The sequence below is a fragment of the Polistes fuscatus genome, unplaced genomic scaffold, assembly GCF_010416935.1.
Source record: "Polistes fuscatus isolate 324 unplaced genomic scaffold, CU_Pfus_HIC Scaffold14, whole genome shotgun sequence".
NCBI lineage: Eukaryota > Metazoa > Arthropoda > Insecta > Hymenoptera > Vespidae > Polistes > Polistes fuscatus.
In genome coordinates this window covers 3,348,769-3,374,387 of record NW_025113042.1, presented here as the reverse complement: position 1 = coordinate 3,374,387, position 25,619 = coordinate 3,348,769, and the positions used below count along the sequence as shown (strand labels likewise).

Sequence of the window (25,619 nt, the reverse complement as noted above, 5' to 3'; positions counted from 1 at the left end):
GATAATATTTTTATTGATAGTAACAATAAATGATTAGAAAATTTTTAGTAATAATTATAGCAACGAGAGAAAAAAAAATATAAGTCATCGAACTTGTAATAATAAGCTGAATGGAATGTATGTAAGAAAGTTAATAATATGCAGATTTCCTCGACCGTGACATAGAACAACGTCAATCATTTCTAGTGATATTATATTTCTGAGAATATTCCCAGGAGATTATCCACGCGATCTGTCGTTCGTTCGTAATCATGGAAACGTAATCTCATGCGAACGTACATACATATGAATATACACATATTCAAATATATACGCGTATTTGCTTCAAATACATCGTGCGACATCCTGCGTGGAATAATCACTCAAGTTTCTTGACTTTCGCTCGTCGTGTCTATCAAGAATACTTCTATCCTATTCCTTCAAAAATTTCTAATAATTTGTTCTCAGGGAAAAAAAGAAAAAAATACTCCAAAAAATGATACAAGTTTCAATTTTATTTTTGAATTAAAACGGACATCTATCATGAGCCCCCACTCGTCAGCCTTGAAAATGAAAGAACATCGATCTCAATTTCATTAATATTTAAACTACGTAATCTATACAGAGGGTTACATTACATATATATATATTTAGGAAGTATATAAAGAAGGAATCGACCATAAACGAAAACAGATCGATCTCCAACAAAAGTTGATCCATCCAAGTAGAAAAAAGATCGAGCACCTAACAGATAGAAGAGATCATCCAAAGATCAACGTTTTTTTTTCTTTCTTTCTTTCTTTTTTTCTTTCTGCTTGTTTTTTTTTTCGTTTTTTTTTCGTTTTTTTTTTTTTTTAAACGAGATACATATCATAATCAGCGAGAGTATTTTTTAACCGAGAACTTTGCACGATGATGGCAAAGACTCTTACAAGGTTGTAAGGTCAATGACCGGTACGAGAAAGACATTCGTTTGGCGCGATCATTCAGCAGGTCGATGGTACGTTGAACCGACAACGACGATGACGACGATGATGATACCGAAGGAGGAAGAAGGAGGTCGATCAAGACAACTGTTTTGTTTCCGGCTATTTTTCATTTTAACTATTTTCAGTTTCAACGAACAAAGAATTTAGAATGTAGAATCACATCGACGTTGTTACTTAAAAAAGGTCTAACACATATTATCGAGAGTTTAATATCTAAATGAATCTATTATATCAGGAATATCAAATAGTCTTTTCTTATTTTCAATTATTAATTTTATCTCAAATTTCGAATGAATAAAATTACAAAAAAGAAAAACATCATTTACATTGTCTTAGTTAACTTGGAGTTGAAACTAATTGAAGATTTTTAAATGGAATAGTATATGAAAAGTCTCGATAGTATAGATGATATTTGTAAGATTTGAAAATTAATGGGGGTGGGAGGGGGAGGGAAAATGAATGCATCCATCCATCGTAGATATTAGATAAATCGATCATGTTTTAGATCAAGTGATTCTCAGTGAACACTCTTGTCGATGGTCAGGTAAATTAAAATGCGTCCTTCCACTACGAAGATATGTATATTGAGGGCCGAGATACTGTTATTCCAGGGTCGACTTAGATCGATCGGGTGTTCTTCTAACGCTAAACGTGAGTCTAGAGTATGCTAGAGGCATACATACACATACATATATTCATCGTTCGAATACGTTGACCCACATGTAACAAAACACGGAGTAACGGGTTTAATGAGATGTTTGAAAGTGATAGCATTGTCCAAATCAAAGAATCATTAAAAAAGTTCAAATGAATAATATATATTATGATCGTTCGATATTTGAAGAGACGATCAACAAGTGTCCAGTTTCTGACTCGAGTTCTATCAAAATTTTAATGAAATTTATTTAAAGAAAAATGTCGAAGATAAAAGGAAGCGCAATAGATAGTTAAATCAACGTTTTAAACTTGCTCTTGTTTACCAAGAGGAAATGATAAAAACCGTTACAGTTATCCTGAGGCATTAATTCGGCTGGATGAAGCAACGAATACCGGAGCCAAGCCTTACGGCTTGTCGATGGTCAGGTTACAAGATTCCTCTTCTTCTCTCATACCATCTCGACAGTCTCAACAGTTATCTTTCTGGAAAAAAACCCATTTTAACTTGCAATTAGATGAAAATCTTTTTGATAGATTAACCTAAGTTTTATTCTTCTTTTTTTTTTCTTCTTCATCTTTTTCTTCTTCTTTTTCTTTTTTTTTTTTGGACTATTAAAGACGAGGTTCACGTATTTGGACAAAAAAAAAACGTTCGGTCGTGAATAACAGCTCGAGCAAGAGTTAACGGTACACGCCACTTTCATTTGTACGCACGTATCTAATGCGAACTCGAGACATGTGGGTTGCCACTGTGAAAGAACAGTTCTTTCGATGAAAATCAGAGCTTTTTTTCTCTCTTTCTCTCTTAATTTCAAGCCAAAACATGTAGGACCGTTAAATTTCAATTAACGTTTTATCGTAAATTACTAACATAAGAGTTTGATCGGAGATACGTGGATCGATAAAATTTAAACGAAATGCAGCTATGGTTGTTTATGTAAGTGTATTATATGCACATGTGTCTCTCTGATTTATGCGCACATACATACATAGATATTTAGGTGTATAGGTTGTTAGTAATAAATTGAAAAAGGTCGTAAATAAAGAGAAAAGGATTTTTACGGTGTAAATCTTTCATGAATTACGTATGAAGGAATCACATCGAAGAGGAGAAGAGAAAATGATACCTAACGTAATGAAGGAAACACCACCATTCTTTTTGTTCAACTCGTGAAAGTCGAATTCGACTTCGAAAGGGGCAAGCAAGAGTATGGTACCGCTATTCGTGAACGACATACGGTTTACCTGGTCGTCGTGCTAACTCCGCTGGTGTGCGGTGTGCGTAACATCGAGGACGTATCGAAAGTCGGTTCATTTCGAAGATTCAACAGAACGTTTATAATTCAAACTTTGTTTGTTTAATTGACGTTAGTTGATTGTTCTTCCGACTGTTCCACTTCAAACGAATATTTACACAAATGTAACACCATTTTCAGAGGAGACATTTTTCAGAGCTAGCTATACGATAAAAAATAATGAAAAATCAAATTACCAACAACAAGAGCGATCACCCAAGAAATATTAATTGATTGTTAAGTAACGAATTGGAGCGGTTTCCGTTCTTGTTCGTTTCAATCCCACGCAGTTATCACATTTGGGATTCATCGATTTGAAACGATAAATAAACAAAAATATATATTCCAACTGTTCAGAAATTTCGTGAAAAATAAAACATACACGCGTAAAACAGAATTTAATGAAATAAATTTGTCGAAGGAACAAAGCCATTAAATTCAGATATCGTTAATTTAATTGTTATTAAATATCAATATCAAAATCATTAATCAATCTTTCGAACAAAATAAACAAAAATATATATTCCAACTGTTCAGAAATTTCGTGAAAAATAAAACATACACGCGTAAACAGAATTTAATGAAATAAATTTTGTCGAAGGAACAAAGCCATTAAATTCAGATATTCGTTAATTTAATTGTTATTAAATATCAATATCAAAATCATTAATCAATCTTTCGAACAAGATATTCTTTCTTCTTATCGTTGTACTCGTTTTAAAATACTAGAAACCTTTAGTTAGATCTAAAATCTTACCTCGATCGATATCAGCCGACGAATTAGACTATCGCGGATGACACTGGTTCTCCGTCAGACTTGGGTCATCCTACCCGAACAAGTAAGCAGCCAAGAGAGAAAGAGAAATTTAGCAGTCCTTTATCTTTGAAGAATCTTCTTGGATCTTCCTAATCCAAGATCCTCCTAGTTGACTCACCAAGAACTATCTTACTTTAGGCGCGCGTTGTTCTTCGACTACACGTGACTCGGCATACGTCAACAACAATCAAATTCAATATGCAACCACTAATGATAACCCGTCGAAAAATTCAAAAAAGAAAGTAAACACCTTTACGATCAGGTTGACCCAAAGTGAAAAAAAGAAGAGAGAGAGAGAGGAGAGAGAGAGATTTATTATATACATATGTATATGAGTATATGTATAGAGAGTTTCGCGTTAGTCGAAGACGAACCCTGGGATGCGTTCTCGCGAGTATTTCTTCGTTTACACCGGTCACTCTTCTCTCTTGCCGGTGTATCAAACTGGTTTGGCCTCTCCGTCTTTCTCTCTCTCTTCTCTCGCAAGTTGTGGATCAGCGAGCACCTGGGTTCGTCGGTGCTGTCTCGATCTTGCTCTTGACTCGACTCCGCGTGCACGAATCCGATTCACAAGGCACCATTCCTTCTCCTGCAGGCGCCTCCCTACCTTTTCCTTCCCTTTCTACTCTTCTTCTTCTTTCTTTCTTTCTTTCTGTTTCTATTTCTCTTTCTCTTTCTCTTTCTCTTTCTCTTTCTCTTTCTTTACCTTAGCTCTCATCCGACACGACACTGTAAATATACAAAAGGCTCGACTAAAGTGTGGGGCAATTCTCTTTGGTAGACCATAGCAGGTTCCTCGCTTTTCACGCTGATTGGGACTCTACCACCGACTCGAGGCAAGGTGGTGGCAATGACCGTTCTCCTCCATTCTTCCTCTCCCTTCTACTTTACCTTCTCTTCAACCTCTTCTATCTCTTTCTCTGTCTCTTTTTCTTTTTTTTCTATCGTTTCACCACTCTCCTACCAACTACTTCGACGTTCCTTCCATTTCTTTTGGTTCTTTTTTCTACTCTTTCTCTCTCTCTCTCTTTTCCTCTCTCACCTTTTCCCCTCTTTCTTTCTTACTATCCTTCTCAAGTCATATCGTTGTCATTACAAGTCCCTAGAACGCACGTTTCTTCTCTATCGTTCCTTAACGACATCCTTTTCTCTCTTTTATTTAACATTCTCTCTCAGTTCATATATTGGGTTGGCAACTAAGTGATTCTTCCTCTTTAAAAGTAGGAATGAAAGTGAGAAAGATTCAGGAGGGGATGTTTCTTTCGGTAAACAAAACGAAACTAAAACAAATCAACAAAAAATGAAAAACATCGAGAAAACAAATATTGTTGTTTAAATTCTTAACTGATGTTACAATATGCCAACCTTTCGGTTTTTAATTAAACGAGGGTTAGTTGAGGGTTCAACTGGCGAGCTAGCTCCACTGGCGGCCACTTCTTAGTAGGTTTTTGTTAAAATAACCATACTCACTTAGTTGTCAACCAAAAAATCCGCACTTATATGCCAACCCAATACATTTTCAGATAATCGTTCTTTCAATTTCCTACTTTTCACCCAAACCTAGTAAAGTCGACTAACTATCCGATGCAATCTAGACCACGAAGAAGATGCATACATCAAATATTTATTTAAATACAACCCTGACACGAGATACCCATCTATTATCTGTGACTTACCATAAGAAATAAACTTTGTTTAGATCAGAAAAAACTAGTATTACACCACTTAGCATCCCATTCATAGATCTGTCAAATAATTATATATCTGTAGTTCTATATTATTAGCAATGAATGTAGCCGGATATCCTTTGCTGGAGATTTCCATAAAAATCAAATACTAACAAGTTGATTTTACATTTTAGGAGATTTCAGTATTTTCTTATCCATGATGCATTTGTACAATTTATACATCCCATTTAAGACAATGAACTTTTTTACCAGGTCATTTTTAACTACTTCTGCAAAAAGCATGATAAAACATTCAATTAGAAATACTTGATAAGCTAATTGCCAGGATACCTATCATAGTATATGTCAGGCTGTTATTAATACAAAGTTTATGGGATGCATCACTGTGACGCATTTCGAATCTCATTAGAAAAATTATAGAAATCGTTTTCATTTCTCTCTTATCGCTTATTCTGACTATTCAAACGACCTATTAGAACGAGAGAAAGCATAAGGTTCCTAATCATTGTATTAATGAATAGTTATCTCACAGGAAATGTTAAAGTTAACTGTTCCTAGTAGTAAAATAGGGAGAGAAAAAGAGGAATAAATAAAACAGAATAATACTTATTTAGCAGAAAGCTATAAAATCAGCTGCGTAATGCTATAAATCAGCATCAGTGATAAGAACCGATAAGGAGGTAAAATAAAAGAAAAGCTAAAAAGCTCAAAGGGATATATCGAGAAGGCTTAACCAAGAACCCCATGCGAAAACTCTTATCATCCAGTGCCTCTCAAATGGAGAAGAATCGGTAGTTAGATAAAATGAATCGCTAACCAACCCCGTCTCGTTGAACTTGACAATATTTTGTTCCTTCGGATCGTTCTCCATTTTCCTATACCTTTCCTTTTTTCTATATAAATGATGGACAATTTATAATGATCGATATAATCATTTGAGAAACACTGCGTATTATCAGTCTGTTGGAACGCTTAGCGAACAGTTATGAACATATGTCTGCCAAAAAAATTTTTACCGAGATACATTTTATAGCCAATACGAATGATTTTATCTGGTATAGGTCACCCCCTATGACGTTCTCTTATTGATATTAGAATTAATTAAATACGTACCAACGTGTACCAATAATCACATGCAATACGGAAAAAGATTACAACATCGTAATATTGATAGGGAAATAGTTCTTTAAACAAAAAAATGAGTTTCAATAGTTGTAATAAAGACAATAATAATATTTTAGTAAAGTAATTCAGCATATATGTATTTTATGATGTAGAAAACAGAATAAAAATCCATACGTTTAATTGTCGTAATGAAATATTTGAGAGAAGAAAAATAAAACATATTTTGTGGGTTTACTGTTGTATTATTATTGCCGGCTGACAAAAAATTAACGATCGTGTATAATATTTTAAATGACAACAGATTATTTTAATAAAATGATAAAGGAATTAAATGAAAAATATAATTATGAAGAAACTAATCGATTTTCCACACACGTAAAAGAACGGATTAATCCCACAAACTCATATAATACCGAAATCGATAAAAATGTAAGGTTCTCACGTCGGGGTTGAGTTTCTCACGTTATTAATAAGATTCTTTTGATCGACAGGTCCCTTTTTACGTTAATCACAATATCGAAAATCTTACATTTAACGTTTTCATCGAAATATTCGTCAGGAGGATCCTCCTCCTCCTCCTTCTTTTCTTTCTTTCCTTCCTTTCCTTTCCTCTCCTTTGGTGCAACCCACGCGTTAAGAATTAGAGATTCCTTGCTAACAACGGAATTGCTACTTTTCTCTTCTATCTTCGGCTAGGTTGCAACTTTACCCCCGTCTCGTTATCTCTATTCAAAAGTTTAGCCGTATAAGCTTGAAGAAAAGTTCGCTCTTTTGACGATCATAAGATCGACGATTTAAATTCACGATGACTTCATTTCGAATTTCACGACAGAAGACAAGTTAAATATTTTCCTTGGCCAACGTTGATACGAAAAAATCGAACGTTTGCGATCGAATCAAGGTAAGAAAAAAATCTCATCAATTACGACGTTTAACTGGATATTAATTAAGAAGAAAAAGAAGGAGACAAAAAAAAAGTCGGAAAAAAACGAGGGGTTCACTTCGTTGCGAAAGTTTCATCTCTTATATTAACGATAATCCGGATTTTCATATTTAATCCCAGATATTAAATGGAATGTACTTTTTAAGCTCCATTCTCGGTTATTAAATTGTTATAATCGTTTGTTTTTATTTTATTCAATGAAAAATCCTTAATAGATTTATTTTATATAAATATATATTAATAAATCTTTTTTGCACGCTAATTAGATGAGATAAAAATCAATGAAATGAAAATTGCTAATGTTAGAGACGCATTAATTGTCACTTTACTACTAATATTGAAAATGTAAGTATATATTAACGTAAGTAATTATTCTCATTTACATATATTGAAAGGAGGTGAAGAATGGGGGGTTGGGAATTAGGATTAAGAGGAGGATCAACGAGATAAATTTTTACAAATGTAAAAGTATGCATGTATAAGGACGTAGATAGTTACATTCATTTAGAGATACTAAAAAAAAAAGTTGAGGGATGAGAGTTGGTTGGGATTGGGGTTGGGGTTGGAGCTAGGAGTTGGGAGTTGGGGAGAGATCGAGGAAGAAAGATATCCATATATGGATGAACAACGACGATGAAAGGGGGTGTTCTGTTCCGTTGTTGGTTGGGCTGGAGTGGAGGATTGGCTGCGCGAAAGGCGACCTGCAACCAAGGGGATGCGTCGATAGGGTGCGTTCACAAGTATATAAACTCGTCCCGGTGGCATTAGCGGGCTATCTGAACTTCTGAAAGGTTTAACCGTACCTAAAGGAATATTTTAAGTGATAATACGAAGATAGAGAATATTGCAAGTATAAAAGAAATTTAAAGATATGGATGATATATATCTATTTAATAGATAATTATTAAAAGAATATCAACAAAAAAACTAAACAAGTGTTATTTGTTTGGAAAAATAAAAAGAATATTAGAATTCGAGGATCTTTTCGTATCAGCGTAACAAGTTCGTTCGATCATTCTCGATCGGTGAGTAAAGTGAGTCTCGAGATCGTTGAAATTTGTGCGACGACGTATTTTTTTTTCTTCTGATAAGGGGTGGCTAGCGTCGTTTACACGTATTTTCATTCTTATTTCATGCAATTTTTGAGATTGATTCATAAACACCGCCGAAATTCATTCATTTTTGTTGTCTTAAAAATTATCATTTCGTCGGATTTTCTTGTTCTTTTTGTTTCCCTCTCTCTCTCTCTCTCTCTCTTTTTTTTGATTCATCAATCAAATTAATGGATTATCTATCGAGCTTTTAATTAGTCGTATTTCTTTTCAATTATCACACTTTAATTAAATGAATAAACTCGTACGATTTAATAGTTCTTCGGTAGAAGAGAAAATTCTTAACGAATGTTTTAATTGAACGAAAGAGAACTTGTCACTTGCCAAAGACCACTTAAATCCTTTTGCAATTGGCGAACAAAATAGTATTCATTTTATTAAAAATACGTAAGAGAAAAAGAAAGAAAAAAAAAAGAATAAATAAATAAATAAATAAATGAATATATACGAATCACTGGTAAACGTAAAATGAAATTTCAACGAATCTGTCACCCTGTCATTTCACATTTCGCACGCGCAATTTATTTAAATATTATTTTTTTCTCCCTTATTCATTTTTTTTGTTTTGGTTTTTCTTTGTTTTTTTTCCCCCCAACGAAATATTTTCCTCGTCTATCTATGTGACATTTCGAATCATTGAAATTATTTTCTAACGCGGATGGTATTTTAACGAAACCAAACAAAAAAGAAAAAGAACAAAAAATTAAATAATTAAAATATTCATTTTTATAAAAAATTGGAAGAAAGAATGAGAGTGTAACGTTTCGAGCTTATCGATTTTAAACTCGGATCTCGTTATCTTCATTCCATTTAATTAAACAGTCAAAAGAATCAACATCGGTGGATGAAGAAATGTTCATGGGGGAGTAAATCTGTCAAATGAATTTACATTGACGAAATTTAAAAAAAAGAAAGATTGAACTAACGAATCATACTGAGAAAAATCGATCTGTGATTTTAATATTACAAATTGTTTGATCGTTTGTAATATTGTTCATTAGAAAGAGCGAGAGAGAACAATTTTTTTATATTAAAATTTTCGTTCAACAACGTGTATTTTTTTTATTTTTATTTCTTTTTTCTTCTAACCTTTCATCCGCTATATAAGTTCTTGCAATTTCATGAAAAAACGATCGATCTATGAAGTGGACCTGCGCTGGGTAACCACCAACGTGCAATATTGTCCCGTTAAGAGGTTGTAAAAATGCTATAATTAATTCGTTCAGTCGCTTGACCTGTATTATACGAGTTTCAATCTCCACATCGAACCTTTTCTTTATAATCGTCCTATCTTTAAGTCTTACTTCTTTTTTTATTTGTTACATATATATAGTTAAGCATACAATTCTGTAGTTTTTAATAACAAATTTTTAATTTCGTTAGACTATATAAAGAAAATATATAAATAAATGATCTTAAATAAAATAAAAATTTAAGTAAAAATATATACGAAACACAAATATCTCGAACAATATGTATAATTTATCATATGAAAGTTTCTTTTTTCTTCACGCAAGGACTCCGGTTAGTTTTTATTTTATTTATTTTTTTTTTTTTTATTATTTCATTTTCAAACGGATTCGTTATTATCGATATCGTGGAAAAACGAGTACTTACAATTATCGACAAAGTTATTTCTCGGACTAGGGGAACGTGATGGTAGAAGCAACAGGTAACTTTGGAATCGAGTTTCCATCCACATGGCTCTTACATACTATTGTATAATATTATATTGTATTTCACTAACTTTTCCAGTCTATCGAGTTTAAGCAATCGATTCGTGTAATTTCTCGTTGAACACTTTTCCATTCATTACTCACGTGTAAAGATTTTATCGGAAGAGGTAGATCATGCGTATATCATGCATGATGTATATTACTTATATTTAAATATTTAAAATCACATATTGCAAATACACACATACGATAGATATAAAAACAAATATTGAAAATGATTGAAAATATAAATGATGAGAGTAATTTATTGAATTGATTTTTACAGTAATCAAAGTTTCATCTTTCGTCTACGTCTACTTAAATAAAATCTAAGATGAAATCTTTCAATCTTGTGATACTTGTTACTATTTTTGGCATCACTGTAATCCAATGCGAACCGGAACCAATGGCTCGACCAATAAAACCTAGAGTTTTTACAAGTCCGGAAGAATTACAAAAATATGTAGATCTCGTGAAAGATCATTATTTGTATAATGGAAAGGCAAGGTAATATCCGTAGATTAATATTTTCTCGTCAATAAATTTTCCGTCAAAAAACACGGTAATACGGAATTTTGAAAAAAATATTATATTACAAGGAAATATAATAATTGGTTTTAATTAACAACGCTCTAAGTATTATGGTAAAATATAAATGATATTTTTCGTTAGAAAATAAAACAACGCGAGATTAAATAAAGATACAAATTTTAATGACAAAATTAGTTTAATCTTCATTATATATTTTTATACAGGTATGGAAAAAGAGAAGGAGTTAATACATTACCCCAACATTATTTAGGATACCCATGGAATAATTTAAGATTTCTACCTGATATTCACCATAATTATCAACAACTAAAGGAAGATAAAAGCAAACCAATTACAGGACAAGTTATTCGTAACTTTCAAGATTCTGACTTGAGAAAAGAAATATTTTTAAGTAATCCAGCAGTAAACTTTAGTGACATGATTGATAAATATTACGATGATACTGAGTAAACACACGATGGTATGAATTTTCGATGTAGGAAACATTCTAAGTTTAACTATTTCTTTGAAAGCATCGTATTTTCTTTCACAACTAGTCAAAGTAATGACAGTTTTATAAAACTAATTACTGGCAAAACTAGTACTCTTTTACACCTCGCTTAGATGCTTCTATAATAGAGAATATAATTAAATTAACATTGTCTTCATTCTGTAACAATTTTTTTAATATCATCGCAATTTATCGTAAAATTAAATTTATTTATCAAAGTTACGACAATTTGGAATCAATGAATTAGATAAGATGAATTGATTTAACATTTAAATTACGAAAGTGCATATGCAAGATTTAATTATCAATAAATAACAATTAATTCCATGTATTAAAGATACTGTTTGAGATGGTATTAAAAAAATAAATAAAATGGAATGATCTAGGGTTATGTGGATTGTATTATTAAATACGCTTTATTAAAATGATCTTCGAAGTTCTGTGTTCTTTAACAGGAAGTTAAATTTTAAATCAAAGAAGATAATAATTCGTTGCTGTGAATATGTATGGAAATATAAGATTAATTGAAAGTTGAATAAATCTTTATTTAATCAATACAATAAGATTATTGGAAAAAGCGGTAAATTTCTCCAAGTTATAATAAATGAATGTTTAAAAGCATTATTTGCAAAAATTCAATATATCATTTATACAATTTTAAATAATGATAAGCTGAAATAATTTTAAAAAATATGTAAATAATAAGAATAATAGAAATAATTCAATACAAGCAACACAATGTAATTATAAATTTCATTAATATATTATAGATTTAAATCTCTACTACAACAGGTACTTCGCATTTCGCTTCAAAGAATGATAAATAATTACAAGTATTCGATAGTAATATAAAATAGAATCGTTCGAAAAATTCATGAATTATTAATTGACCGTTTTATTGTTTTCAATAAAGTAATGTCGAAATAAGAAAAAGTAGGACCAAGGACCTTTGACATCGTAATTTATACTAAATTTCCATTTTCGCTTTTTTTACAAATTGTCTTATGCATTAACGCAGTTAACATATTCTGGATAATCACATACTTGTAATACTGGATTATAATGTAAGCCTAATGGGCATTGAAATCTAACTTTTTTACCATTGACACATTTGTAAAACAATGAACAATTAAATTCGTGGGCCAAATGTACTACTTCACCAAAGCTACGTAACGGACATTCTCTATTAACAGGTTCCACGACCAAATCTATAGAAATATCTGCTAAATCTTGACCTTTGTCAACTTCATCTTCTGGTTTGCTTTCGCACTTTGCATTTTCTGGCAAATCACAGATATTCAAACGTGGGTTGAAATGTAAGGTTGGCGGACATTGATGAAGTATTTTTTGACCTCTATTGCACTTGTAGAAGAGCGAACAATTTGTTTCGTGAGGAATGTGCACAAGTTTGTTATGATCATCTGGTGGACATTCAGTTGCAGCGCGATCAGAATCCGCCGAAATTTGTGCTTCATCGTTTGCTAAATCTTGATCTATGTAAATTAAATATTCAGGTTTGCTTTCACATTTAGCATTTTCTGGAAAATCACAGATATTCAAACGTGGGTTGAAATGTAAGGTTGGCGGACATTGATGAAGTATTTTTTGACCTCTATTGCACTTGTAGAAGAGCGAGCAATTTGTTTCGTGAGGAATGTGCACAAGTTTGTTATGATCATCTGGTGGACATTCAGTTGCAGCGCGATCAGAATCCGCCGAAATTTGTGCTTCATCATTTGCTAAATCTTGATTTACGTTTACTTCTTTGTCCGGTTTGCTCGTGCAGTTAGCAAATTGTGGCAAATCACATACTTGCAATACTGGATTGAAATGTAAGGTAGGTGGGCATTGATGAAGAACCTTATTCCCTTCAACGCATTTGTAAAACAATGTACAATTAGTTTCGTGTGGCAAATGTACTACCTCCCCAGAGTCATGTGATGGACAATGATCTGGAATACCCGGTTTCGTCGTACTAGGGCGTCTTGTTGTCGTTGTTGGAACAGGACCAGTTGTAGTTTCTATTTCTTGTTGCCCATCTATTTCATTATCTGGTTTGCTCGTGCAATTAGCAAATTGTGGCAAATCACATACTTGCAATACTGGATTGAAATGTAAGGTAGGTGGGCATTGATGAAGAACTTTTCTACCTTCATCACACTTGTAAAAAAGTGAACAATTTGTTTCGTGTGGCAAATGTACTACCTCCCCAGAGTCATGTGATGGACAATGATCTGGAATACCCGGTTTCGTCGTACTAGGGCGTCTTGTTGTCGTTGTTGGAACAGGACCAGTTGTAGTTTCTATTTCTTGTTGCCCATCTATTTCATTATCTGGCTTTTTGGTACAGTTTACATTTTGTGGCAAATCACATACTTGCAATTTTGGATTGAAATGTAAACCTGGGGGGCATTGATGAAGAACTTTTCTACCTTCATCACACTTGTAAAAAAGTGAACAATTTGTTTCGTGTGGCAAATGTACTACCTCCCCAGAGTCATGTGATGGACAATGATCTGGAATACCCGGTTTCGTCGTACTAGGGCGTCTTGTTGTCGTTGTTGGAACAGGACCAGTTGTAGTTTCTATTTCTTGTTGCCCATCTATTTCATTATCTGGTTTGCTCGTGCAATTAGCAAATTGTGGCAAATCACATACTTGCAATACTGGATTGAAATGTAAGGTAGGTGGACATTGATGAAGAACCTTATTCCCTTCAACGCATTTGTAAAACAATGTACAATTAGTTTCGTGAGGCAAATGTACCACCTCTCCCGAGTCATGTGATGGACAATGATCTGGAACACCTGGTTTCGGGGAATTAGGACGTTTTGTCGTAGATTGAGCAAGTGATTCACTAGATGAATTTTCTTCTATTTCTTCTTGTCCGCCCATTTCTTTGTCTGGTTTGCTCGTGCAGTTAGCAAATTGTGGCAAATCACATACTTGCAATACTGGATTGAAATGTAAGGTAGGTGGGCATTGATGTAGAACCTTATTCCCTTCAACGCATTTGTAAAACAATGTACAATTAGTTTCGTGAGGCAAATGTACCACCTCTCCAGAGTCATGTGATGGACAATGATCTGGAACACCTGGTTTCGGGGAATTAGGACGTTTTGTCGTAGATTGAGCAAGTGATTCACTAGATGAATTTTCTTCTATTTCTTGTTGTCCGTTCATTTCTTTGTCTGGTTTGCTCGTGCAGTTAGCAAATTGTGGCAAATCACATACTTGCAATACTGGATTGAAATGTAAGGTAGGTGGGCATTGATGTAGAACCTTATTCCCTTCAACGCATTTGTAAAACAATGTACAATTAGTTTCATGAGGCAAATGTACCACCTCTCCAGAGTCATGTGATGGACAATGATCTGGAACACCTGGTTTCGGGGAATTAGGACGTTTTGTAGTAGATTGAGCAAGTGATTCACTAGATGAATTTTCTTCTATTTCTTGTTGTCCGTTCATTTCTTTGTCTGGTTTGCTCGTGCAGTTAGCAAATTGTGGCAAATCACATACTTGCAATACTGGATTGAAATGTAAGGTAGGTGGGCATTGATGAAGAACCTTATTCCCTTCAACGCATTTGTAAAACAATGTACAATTAGTTTCGTGAGGCAAATGTACCACCTCTCCAGAATCATGTGATGGACAATGATCTGGGACTGCACTATGAATTTTAGAGACTGCTTTTATTGATTTATCAACTGCTGGCATTAAAGAAGCACCTGTTTTTGAAGATCTAGGAGCTGTGGCATTGTTTTTGACGTCTTCATTTTTATTCTTGCAATTTGCATTTTCTTGCTTTACGCATACCTGTAAATTCCAGCAATTGTTGTTTATAAAAAATTGTTTTTTAGTGAGTTTTTTCAATATAAAGAAATGCATATCGATTTAAATGATATTTATTGAACTTAAATATGATTTTATAATCAACTAAATTTTCTTTCATTTATGTATTTGTTATCATATTCTATTATGTAGAAAATTTATTTTCAATTCAAGCATTTTGCGTAACTATAGTATTAAGAAAAAGTTGATATTTTAATGATTATTGGATAGACTTTAGTTATTCTTTTTATAGAAAAAATGGCTTATGAATATTGTATGTAATGAAACATTTCAAATTGTTTTATAGTTTGACGTATAGATAAATATTTAGCAATTTTACAATGGCAAAGTATAATCACTTGACAAAATCACATGATTTTAATGAAAATTATAATAATGAATATTTATTAGAATGTTATTTCAGACTTAATACAGAACAAAAAATATTGCGTTAATAGTAGCATTATTAGGACAAATAAATATAATGTAGTGTGTTAGTAGTTATAATATTTCCAAAACTTCACAAAGAATAGATACAAAACGTAGATTTTTATATTATAATAAGCCGATGAGAAAAATAACAATAGATATGATAATAATGTTAGTAATCAAATCCAATTAGATATTATTACCATTTGCTCCATTTCATTTTACTTTTATCGTCCATGTATGGTGTTGCAGATAAGAAATGAAAACTTTTAATCAATTAATTCGAGACAAAATAATAATAAATTGACTTACAATTTGAATACTTCTTCGTTTATAACATTCAAGTCAGTAATTAAATAATGATAATGAAAAGGATCATGTTGTAAAGGATGAAAGAAATTGAATTGTTAAACCTTATAATTTGAAAAGCCCTGTCAATTTTCCTAACTTCGCTCCAAATAATGTTTCGATACACGCTTTGGTTGTTTTGGGTCGACAATTGGAGTCATCAGGATCAGTGCAAACATTTGTAGTTCGCTTCCAATATTTGCCAGATGGACAATATTGCAAAATCAATCTGTTATTTATGCACTTATAGTATGCGTTACATTGGCATTCATGAGGGCTGTAAGAACCTTCGTCGCAAATTTTCGGATGATAGTTTGGACAATTTGCTTTGTCAGGTGTTGTGCAATAATTATGTGTCCGATCCCAATGTAATCCACTTGAACATTTTAGCTGAACATATGTATTATTTTGACATTCGTAATATATATCACATTCCGTTTCATGGGATTTCTGAGAACCTTCGTCGCAAATTTTTGGATGGTAGTTGGGACATCCTGCTGAGTCAGGATTGGTGCAAATATTTGTTACTCGATTCCAATGTAATCCATCAGAACATTTTCTCTGAATATATTGATTATTTCTACACTCAAAGTATATGTCACATTTACATTCATGAGGTTTGTAAGAACCTTCGAGACAAATGCGAGGTGCGTTAGGACAATTAGCTGATGCTGGATCGGTGCAAATATTGCTTACTCGGTTCCAGTGGAATCCAGCTGAACAATTCTTCTGAACGAATTGATTATTTTCACATTTGTAATATACGTCGCATAATTTATCGTCTGGTTTGTAAGAACCTTCGACACAAACGGGAGGTGCGTTGGGACATTTAGCTGATGCTGGATCGGTGCAAATATTACTTACTCGGTTCCAGTGGAATCCAGCTGAACAATTCTTCTGAACGAATTGATTATTTTCACATTTGTAATATACGTCGCATAATTTATCGTCTGGTTTGTAAGAACCTTCGACACAAACGCGAGGTGCGTTGGGACATTTAGCTGATACTGGATCGGTGCAAACATTGCTTACTCGGTTCCAGTGGAATCCAGCTGGACAATTCTTCTGAACGAATTGATTATTTTCACATTTGTAATATACGTCGCATAATTTATCGTCTGGTTTGTAAGAACCTTCGTCGCAAATTTTTGGATGGTAGTTGGGACATCCTGCTGAGTCAGGATTGGTGCAAATATTACTAACTCGGTTCCAGTGTAATCCATCAGAACATTGTCTCTGAATATATTGATTATCTTTGCACTCAAAATATAAGTCACATCTACATTCATGAGGTCTGAAAGAACCTTCGACACAAACGCGAGGTGCGTTGGGACATTTAGCTGATGCTGGATCGGTGCAAATATTACTTACTCGGTTCCAGTGGAATCCAGCTGGACAATTCTTCTGAACGAATTGATTATTTTCACATTTGTAATATACGTCGCATAATTTATCGTCTGGTTTGTAAGAACCTTCTACGCATGTTGGATGATAGTTTGGACATTTTGCTTGTTCAGGTGTGGTACAATTATAATGTGTGCGATCCCAATGTAATCCATTTTTACATACCTTCCGAACGTATCGATAATTTATGCACTTATAGTAAATGCTACATTCACATTCATGAGGTTTATAAGAACCTTCATCACAGTCCCTAGGACAATTAGCATTTTCAGGTAATGAACACGTGTCTCTCACTCGATCCCAATGAAGTCCACATGGACAGTACTTAAGTTTCCACCGATTATCGTTACATTCGTAATATGCCTCGCACTTGTCTTCGTCAGGTTTGTGCTCACCTTCGTTACATATTTTTACACATTTTGCATCCTCTGGCGATGTGCAAATTTGACGATCTTTGCTCCAATGCAATCCATTAGGACATTGTTGTACATCCCATCCATTATTCTGGCACTTGTAATATTGAGAGCATTCCTTTTCATGGGGCTTGTAAGAACCTTCCTCACATATTTTTATACATTTTGCCTCCCGTGGCGTTGTGCAAATTTGGCGATCTTTGCTCCAATGTAATCCTACAGGACATTGTTGTATATCCCATCCATTATTCTGGCACTTGTAATATTGAGAGCATTCCTTTTCATGGGGCTTGTAAGAACCTTCCTCACATATTTTTATACATTTGGCCTCCCGTGGCGTTGTGCATATTTGGCGATCTTTGCTCCAATGTAATCCTACAGGACATTGTTGTATATCCCATCCATTATTCTGGCACTTGTAATATTGAGAGCATTCATTTTCATGGGGCTTGTAAGAACCTTCTTCACATATTTTTATACATTTTGCCTCCCGTGGCGTTGTGCAAATTTGGCGATCTTTGCTCCAATGCAATCCTACAGGACATTGTTGTATATCCCATCCATTATTCTGGCACTTGTAATATTGAGAGCATTCATTTTCATGGGGCTTGTAAGAACCTTCTTCACATATTTTTATACATTTTGCCTCCCGTGGCGTTGTGCATATTTGGCGATCTTTGCTCCAATGCAATCCATTAGGACATTGTTGTACATCCCATCCATTATTCTGGCACTTGTAATATTGAGAGCATTCATTTTCATGTGGCTTGTAAGAACCTTCTTCACATATTTTTACACATTTTGCCTCCCGTGGCGTTGTGCAAATTTGGCGATCTTTGCTCCAATGCATTCCTTCAGGACATTGTCGTAGACTCCATCCATTATTTCTACACTTATAATATAAATTACAGTCATTTTCATGAGGCTTGAAAGAATTTTCTTCACATATTTTTATACATTTTGCATCCTCTGGCGATGTGCAAATTTGACGATCTTTGCTCCAATGCAATCCATTAGGACATTGTTGTATATCCCATCCATTATTCTGGCACTTGTAATATTGAGAGCATTCCTTTTCATGGGGCTTGTAAGAACCTTCCTCACATATTTTTATACATTTTGCCTCCCGTGGCGTTGTGCAAATTTGGCGATCTTTGCTCCAATGCAATCCTTCAGGACATTGTTGTATATCCCACCCATTATTCTGGCACTTGTAATATTGTGAGCATTCATTTTCATGGGGCTTGTAAGAACCTTCCTCACATATTTTTATACATTTTGCCTCCCGTGGCGTTGTGCATATTTGGCGATCTTTGCTCCAATGCAATCCTACAGGACATTGTTGTATATCCCATCCATTATTCTGGCACTTGTAATATTGAGAGCATTCATTTTCATGGGGCTTATAAGAACCTTCTTCACATATTTTTATACATTTTGCCTCCCGTGGCGTTGTGCATATTTGGCGATCTTTGCTCCAATGCAATCCATTAGGACATTGTTGTACATCCCATCCATTATTCTGGCACTTGTAATATTGAGAGCATTCATTTTCATGGGGCTTGTAAGAACCTTCTTCACATATTTTTACACATTTTGCCTCCCGTGGCGTTGTGCAAATTTGGCGATCTTTGCTCCAATGCATTCCTTCAGGACATTGTCGTAGACTCCATCCATTATTTCTACACTTATAATATAAATTACAGTCATTTTCATGAGGCTTGAAAGAATCTTCTTCACATATTTTTATACATTTTGCATCCTCTGGCGATGTGCAAATTTGACGATCTTTGCTCCAATGCAATCCATTAGGACATTGTTGTACATCCCATCCATTATTCTGGCACTTGTAATATTGAGAGCATTCCTTTTCATGGGGCTTGTAAGAACCTTCCTCACATATTTTTATACATTTTGCCTCTCGTGGCGTTGTGCAAATTTGGCGATCTTTGCTCCAATGCAATCCTACAGGACATTGTTGTATATCCCATCCATTATTCTGGCACTTGTAATATTGAGAGCATTCATTTTCATGGGGCTTGTAAGAACCTTCTTCACATATTTTTACACATTTTGCCTCCCGTGGCGTTGTGCAAATTTGGCGATCTTTGCTCCAATGCAATCCATTAGGACATTGTTGTATATCCCATCCATTATTCTGGCACTTGTAATATTTAGAGCATTCATTTTCATGGGGCTTGTAAGAACCTTCCTCACATATTTTTATACATTTAGCCTCTTCTGGCGTTGTGCAAATTTGATGATCTTTGCTCCAATGCAATCCATCGGGACACTGCTTTAAAACATTTTGACCATTTATGCACTTATAGTATAAGTTACAATTACAGGGATGAGGCTTGGTTGTACCTTCAGTACACTCTCTTGGTTTTTCATGTGGACAATCTGCTTCCTCTGGTGTTGTGCATTTTTTTTGTCTTTGACCCCAATACAATCCTTTCTCACATGATTTTAAAACTTTATTTCCAGAAACGCATAGATAATATTTGTCACACTGACACTCATGGATATAGTATTCCCCATCGATACAACTTACGTCGTATGGTAGCTCTAGTTGTGTTACAGAGATTCCTTTTGCCATACATTCCGTCTCAGCGGGTTTGTAACATGCTTGCAATTCTTGATTCCAATGGAAATTATTTTCACATTGATTAAGTATTTCATTGCCGTCAATATATTTGTAATATAAATTGTATTCGCACTGATGTGGTTTATATTTGATTACATTTGATGAGTTAATTAATGATGATGGTATGTTACGCGGCGTTGTTAGTAACGATACTAGCGGTGTTAATATAGAATCTGCTTTGTTAGTTATTTGCTTAGCTGCTGGCGTTATTAGTTTTTCACCCGATTTTGGTGGCGTTAAGCAACCTGCATCTGCTGGATAGTCACAAACCTGTTTTAAAGGATTAAAATGTAGCCGATCGCCTTTATTATTTTCATAAGGACAATCTTTTAATATTTTTTCCCCTAAAAAGCAAATGTAATATTTGCTACAATCTGATTCATGAGCTAGAAGAACGGTTGTGTCGAAAGGATCATCTGCAGGACATTCCGTTGGTACTGTTATTTGTTGTTGTTGTTGGGTTGCTCCTAGGTCTGCTGCAGCCAGGATGGTTGCAACTATTGCGACCAACCAGAAGCTTTCTAAACAAACAAAAATTAATACAAAATACATTTAGATCATATCATTGATTGAAATCATATTTCTGAAAATATTCTGCATTATGGGCACACCCTTATGTGTCCGGATCGACGTTTTATTTTTTTTTTTTTTTCATGTAACAATTATCCTTCATCGTTAAATTGTTATCTTGTCAAACTATTTCTCAATACACCGTACGCGTATATATGAAGATTATTAAAAAATAATAAAAGAAGAAGCACTGGTACGGTAAGGAAATACGTATTTTTAACGAGAACGTTTTAAATACATTTAAAAATGAACTTTAAATAATTGTACAATATAACATATCATTTTCTATTGATTAAAAGATTTTAGTACACACCGAAATTGAGCGTGCTTCAAAAATGTGCATCTATAACCTGTGAAATCTTTTACATTAACAGATAATTTAATTAGTTAATTAATTGGAAATTAGGTGTCGTTAATTAATAATAATATCACTTAATTCGTATAAAAATAAAATTGTTTCGGAGATAAAAAAAAAAATAAAGAAAAAGAAATGATAGACTCACCCTTCATCGTGAAACGAATTGATAGGTGTACTTTTGGACGATGTCACCTACGTCACTACCTCGCACTCGAAAATTTTATAACTAATAATAGTGATTAGAAAGAGAGCTCTTTTATAGTCACGCCAAAGCTTTATCAATTGATCAACTCGTCCGTTATCAATGATGCTTTCAAAAAAATAATCTTTTAAGGTAGATGACAGAAATATTTATTATATCATTTATTTCTTAGAACGAATGAGAGTACAAGTGTAACGTTGCATTTTGTACAAATACAAGTAAACGTTATCATATCTTTTGAAGAGCCTTTCATTATAGTTAACTATAACTGATTTCTATTATTTTAACGGAATCTACCGTTGTTCTGTCTGCTTTCAAGCACTATTGAACAATTTTCAATAAAGAAAAACAAATTTTTTTTCATTTAATAACAAACAGGTGCACGTCAATATTAAAGATAAAAATTAATTATTAAAAATATATATGATATAATATTTGTGATGATACGAATGAGTATATATATATATATATATATAAATGATACCAAATCAATAGACCATTCTACAAAATTATTAATAACGTAACAAACATATAACATCATTCGTAATATTCTACGTAATATCGGATGTTGTTCATTTCCTGTTGTAGTAAAAGCTCAATTATTTTTTCTTTTCTTTTACTTTTTTATTTCGCTTGATTCCGCGCGCTTTGATATCTCATATTATCAATATCTTGAAATTTTCAATACATTAAAAATAAAAGAATAAGTTACCACCAGTACCATGTATCATTTGATGATATAATAACGAATAATAGTAATGATATTTTATTTAATATTATGATCATAATTATTATCGAAGTAGATTATTAATTATATTACTTAAGAATTTGTATGCTCCTGGTATTTAAAATGAAACGAAATTTTTCTTTTCGTTAAAACACTTCATAAATTTTAATAATTTTTTCAACTTACGTTATAGCAATACGTGATTTCTAATCATTAAAAATTAATTCATTTTGTTTTTTTTTTTTTAATAGAAATAAAAATACATATTTAGTTTATAACAGCAGATGGTAATAATATGTCAACTGTTGATAATACAGCAAACTGTAGAATTAATGTAGACTCATTAAACTATTTTTACCATAAAATTTCAGTTATCATAGAAGGTACATTTTAATAGTGCATGTATTACCCTCGGAGTGCATTAAAATATTAAAATAATTGTTAATTAATCGATAGAAATGTTTATTGTTGTTTAAAAGTCTTATTGTTGTTCTTAAATTTTATTAATTATGTACATTATTCCCTTTATACACATGCGCAACGTTAGAAAAATCAAATAAACAATATTTAATAAAAGTATTTACATAGAGGACAGAGGCCCAGTATGAAGGAGAATTTCGAAGAGGACGGTGCTCCGAAAACATATATTCATAGTTTTTAGACAATAATAAATACTTCTACTGATTAGATTAACAATTATTTTAATATTCTAATGCATTCCGAGGGTAATACATGCACTAGCGTTGCGCGGAAAGAACTTATGGAACCTAATATATGTAATTAAGGTATTCTAATGTATGTTTATTTCTAAATTTTATTTATCCTAAAAACACTATACATCAATAGTTTTCGAACAAAATTCTAATAAACGTAAGGTTGTAAGATTTTAAGTGACACTGATTGCATTATGTAAGTCATCCGATGCTATTGTATTAATATAAATAATTCATTTCATGTCATAACAGAATTTTTTCAGGGTTACATTAAAAAAATAAAAGGAATGTTCTAGGATTATATGGGTTGTATTATACATATGATTTTTTAAAAGGACTAGGTTAATAATTTATTTTTATACAGAAAATTCAAATTGGTAATGAATTCTTATTTATTTAGATTAGATATATAGAATTAATGCAAAATTAAATAAATCTTTATCTTATCGACATCCATCACATATTAATTTTTCTTTTCTTTTCACGTTTTGCTTTTATTTTTTAGAACAAGTGTCTCGAATAAATGATAGCCCATTTAGAATCCTGTGGCGGAGTACAAAGTTTACATTCGCAGTTTCAATGCAATCCAGTTTGAACGACGTTTATGATTTAATTGATTATTGTTGTATTTGGAATGTCAATCCTATTTCGTATCAAGGGCTCATAATAAAAAGTTTCGATTCAAAATTAAAAAGCTAATTTGTGCATTTTGATTGCTCGGCTGATATGCAAATTGTGTGTTCTCGATTCCAATGCATTCCAGTTGGACACTCTCTACTATCCCATTGATTATTTTTGCATTTGTAATATTGAGAGCATTCATTTTCATGGGGCTTGTAAGAACCTTCTTCACACGAACCATTGTAGCATTTTGATTGCTCGGCTGATGTGCAAATTGTGTGTTCTCGATTCCAATGCATTCCAGTTGGACACTCTTTACTATCCCATTGATTATTTTTGCATTTGTAATATTGAGAGCATTCATTTTCATGGGGCTTGTAAGAACCTTCTTCACACGAACCATTTTGGCAGTTTGCTTCCTCGGGTGATGTGCAAATTGTGTGGTCTCGATCCCAATGCATTCCAGTTGGACATTCTTTATGATCCCATTGATTACTTTTGCATTTGTAATATCTGTTGCATTCTTTATCATGGGGTTTGTAAGAACCTTCTTCGCACAAACCATTGTAGCAGTCTGCTTCCTCAGGTGATGTACAAATTGTGTGTTCTCGATTCCAATGCATTCCAGTTGGACATTTTTTATAATACCATTGATTATTTTTGCATTTGTAATATCTGTTGCACAATTTATCATTAGGTTTGTAAGAGCCTTCTTTACACGGACCAGAATTACCATTTCGGCAGTCTGCTATCTCGGGTTCTGTGCAAATTGTGTGGTCTCGATTCCAAAGCAATCCAGTTGGACATTCTTTATTATTCCATTGATTATTTGTGCATTTGTAATATCTGTCGCATTCTTCATCATTGGGTTTGTAAGAACCTTCTTTACACGTATCAGGATTACCATTTCGGCAGTTTGTTTCTTCGGGTGATGTGCAAATTGTATGTTTTCGATTCCAAAGCAATCCAGTTGGACATTGTTTATTATCCCATTGATTATTTTTGCATTTGTAATATCTGTGGCATTCTTTATCATTGGATTTGTAAGAACCTTCCTTACAAACTTTAATATTGTAGCTTGGGCATTTTGCTTCCTCAGGCGTTGTACAAACTTTTCTCGTTCGATCCAAATGTAATCCACTTTCACATTCCTTCAAGACTAATTGTTTATTTATACACTTGTAATAAATATTGCATTTACTGTCGTGAGGCTCTATAGTATCTTCTTCACACACGTAAGGTTGATAATCATCTTTGAATTTCGTTGGTAATTCTTTCAGCTTAGCTGCTTCTACATCTACTACTGCTAAGGTGATTGCACATATTGCAACCCAACTAAAACTTCCTAAAAATAAATGAAATAACATTTTGATCACTGACGATTATAATGAACAGTTGACAAATAATTTTTTAACTCTCTTTAATAGATCTTAACGGAGTTTTTATTATCGCGCAACAATTAATTAGTATTGTTCTCTTATCGAACTATTTCCCAATACACCTTGATATACAAGATATATAAGATTATTAAGAAAATTAACTGGTTATGTAATAAAATTGATATTCTAAAGTTAGGTATACTAAGTTCGTTTAAAAATATGTTTTAAATGTTTTTATTAGACTTTTTTTTTTTTTTTATAAAAATATAATCTGTAAAATCTTGTACGTTATTCGACGATTTAATTGGATTAATAATAATCAAGTAGGTCTTTTTATTTAATAATAATGTTACCTAATTCGTATAAAAAATAATATAAAGTAAAATATTTTGAGAGAGACGATAAATATCTAACGATACGTTGATTTTTTACCTTTCATCGCGAAACGAATTTACCGGTATACTTTTAAATAGTATCTTATTAAACAGTATATCTCTACTTTACACTTCAAAATTTTTATAACTAACAAAAGAGATTTTGAAGAACCCTCTTTTATAGTCGTGCACAATTTTATCATTTGATCAATTCGTCAGTTATCATAAATATCTTAAT

At 33.0% G+C, this 25,619-nt stretch overlaps 4 protein-coding genes across 4 annotated transcripts; 1 reads left to right on the top strand and 3 right to left on the bottom strand.

Annotated features, from left to right (window-relative positions):
* The first annotated feature begins 8,237 nt into the window (after window positions 1–8,237).
* On the top strand, window positions 8,238–11,917 carry LOC122514199. Its single transcript, XM_043630858.1, has 3 exons — window positions 8,238–8,518; window positions 10,607–10,827; window positions 11,076–11,917. Exons 2-3 carry the CDS (start codon window positions 10,655–10,657, stop codon window positions 11,320–11,322), a joined length of 420 nt encoding a protein of 139 aa, XP_043486793.1. The 5' UTR covers window positions 8,238–8,518; window positions 10,607–10,654; the 3' UTR covers window positions 11,323–11,917.
* Window positions 11,918–12,300: 383 nt separating this feature from the next.
* On the bottom strand, window positions 12,301–15,840 carry LOC122514320 (chitin-binding domain protein cbd-1-like). Its single transcript, XM_043631050.1, has 2 exons — window positions 15,829–15,840; window positions 12,301–15,181 (listed from the first exon to the last, which is right to left on the bottom strand). The coding sequence occupies exons 1-2, from the start codon at window positions 15,838–15,840 to the stop codon at window positions 12,365–12,367; spliced, it is 2,829 nt and encodes a 942-aa protein (XP_043486985.1). The 3' UTR covers window positions 12,301–12,364.
* Window positions 15,841–16,039: 199 nt separating this feature from the next.
* Window positions 16,040–21,517, bottom strand: LOC122514319 (balbiani ring protein 3-like). Its single transcript, XM_043631049.1, has 2 exons — window positions 21,511–21,517; window positions 16,040–20,958 (listed from the first exon to the last, which is right to left on the bottom strand). The coding sequence occupies exons 1-2, from the start codon at window positions 21,515–21,517 to the stop codon at window positions 16,040–16,042; spliced, it is 4,926 nt and encodes a 1,641-aa protein (XP_043486984.1).
* A 2,185-nt stretch (window positions 21,518–23,702) lies between these two features.
* Window positions 23,703–24,995, bottom strand: LOC122514318 (probable chitinase 10). Its single transcript, XM_043631048.1, has one exon. The coding sequence runs from the start codon at window positions 24,993–24,995 to the stop codon at window positions 23,703–23,705; it is 1,293 nt and encodes a 430-aa protein (XP_043486983.1).
* Between the last annotated feature and the right edge of the window lie 624 nt (window positions 24,996–25,619).

What these genes read in the sequence shown, in the direction of transcription:
- LOC122514199 (XM_043630858.1), top strand. Translation starts at nt 10,655, where the DNA reads ATGAAATCTTTCAATCTTGTGATACTTGTTACTATTTTTGGCATCACT. An exon ending in TTGTATAATGGAAAGGCAAG is followed by an intron (nt 10,828 to 11,075) that starts GTAATATCCGTA and finishes ATTTTTATACAG; the next exon opens with GTATGGAAAAAGAGAAGGAG.
- LOC122514318 (XM_043631048.1), bottom strand. Translation starts at nt 24,995, where the DNA reads ATGTTATTTCATTTATTTTTAGGAAGTTTTAGTTGGGTTGCAATATGT.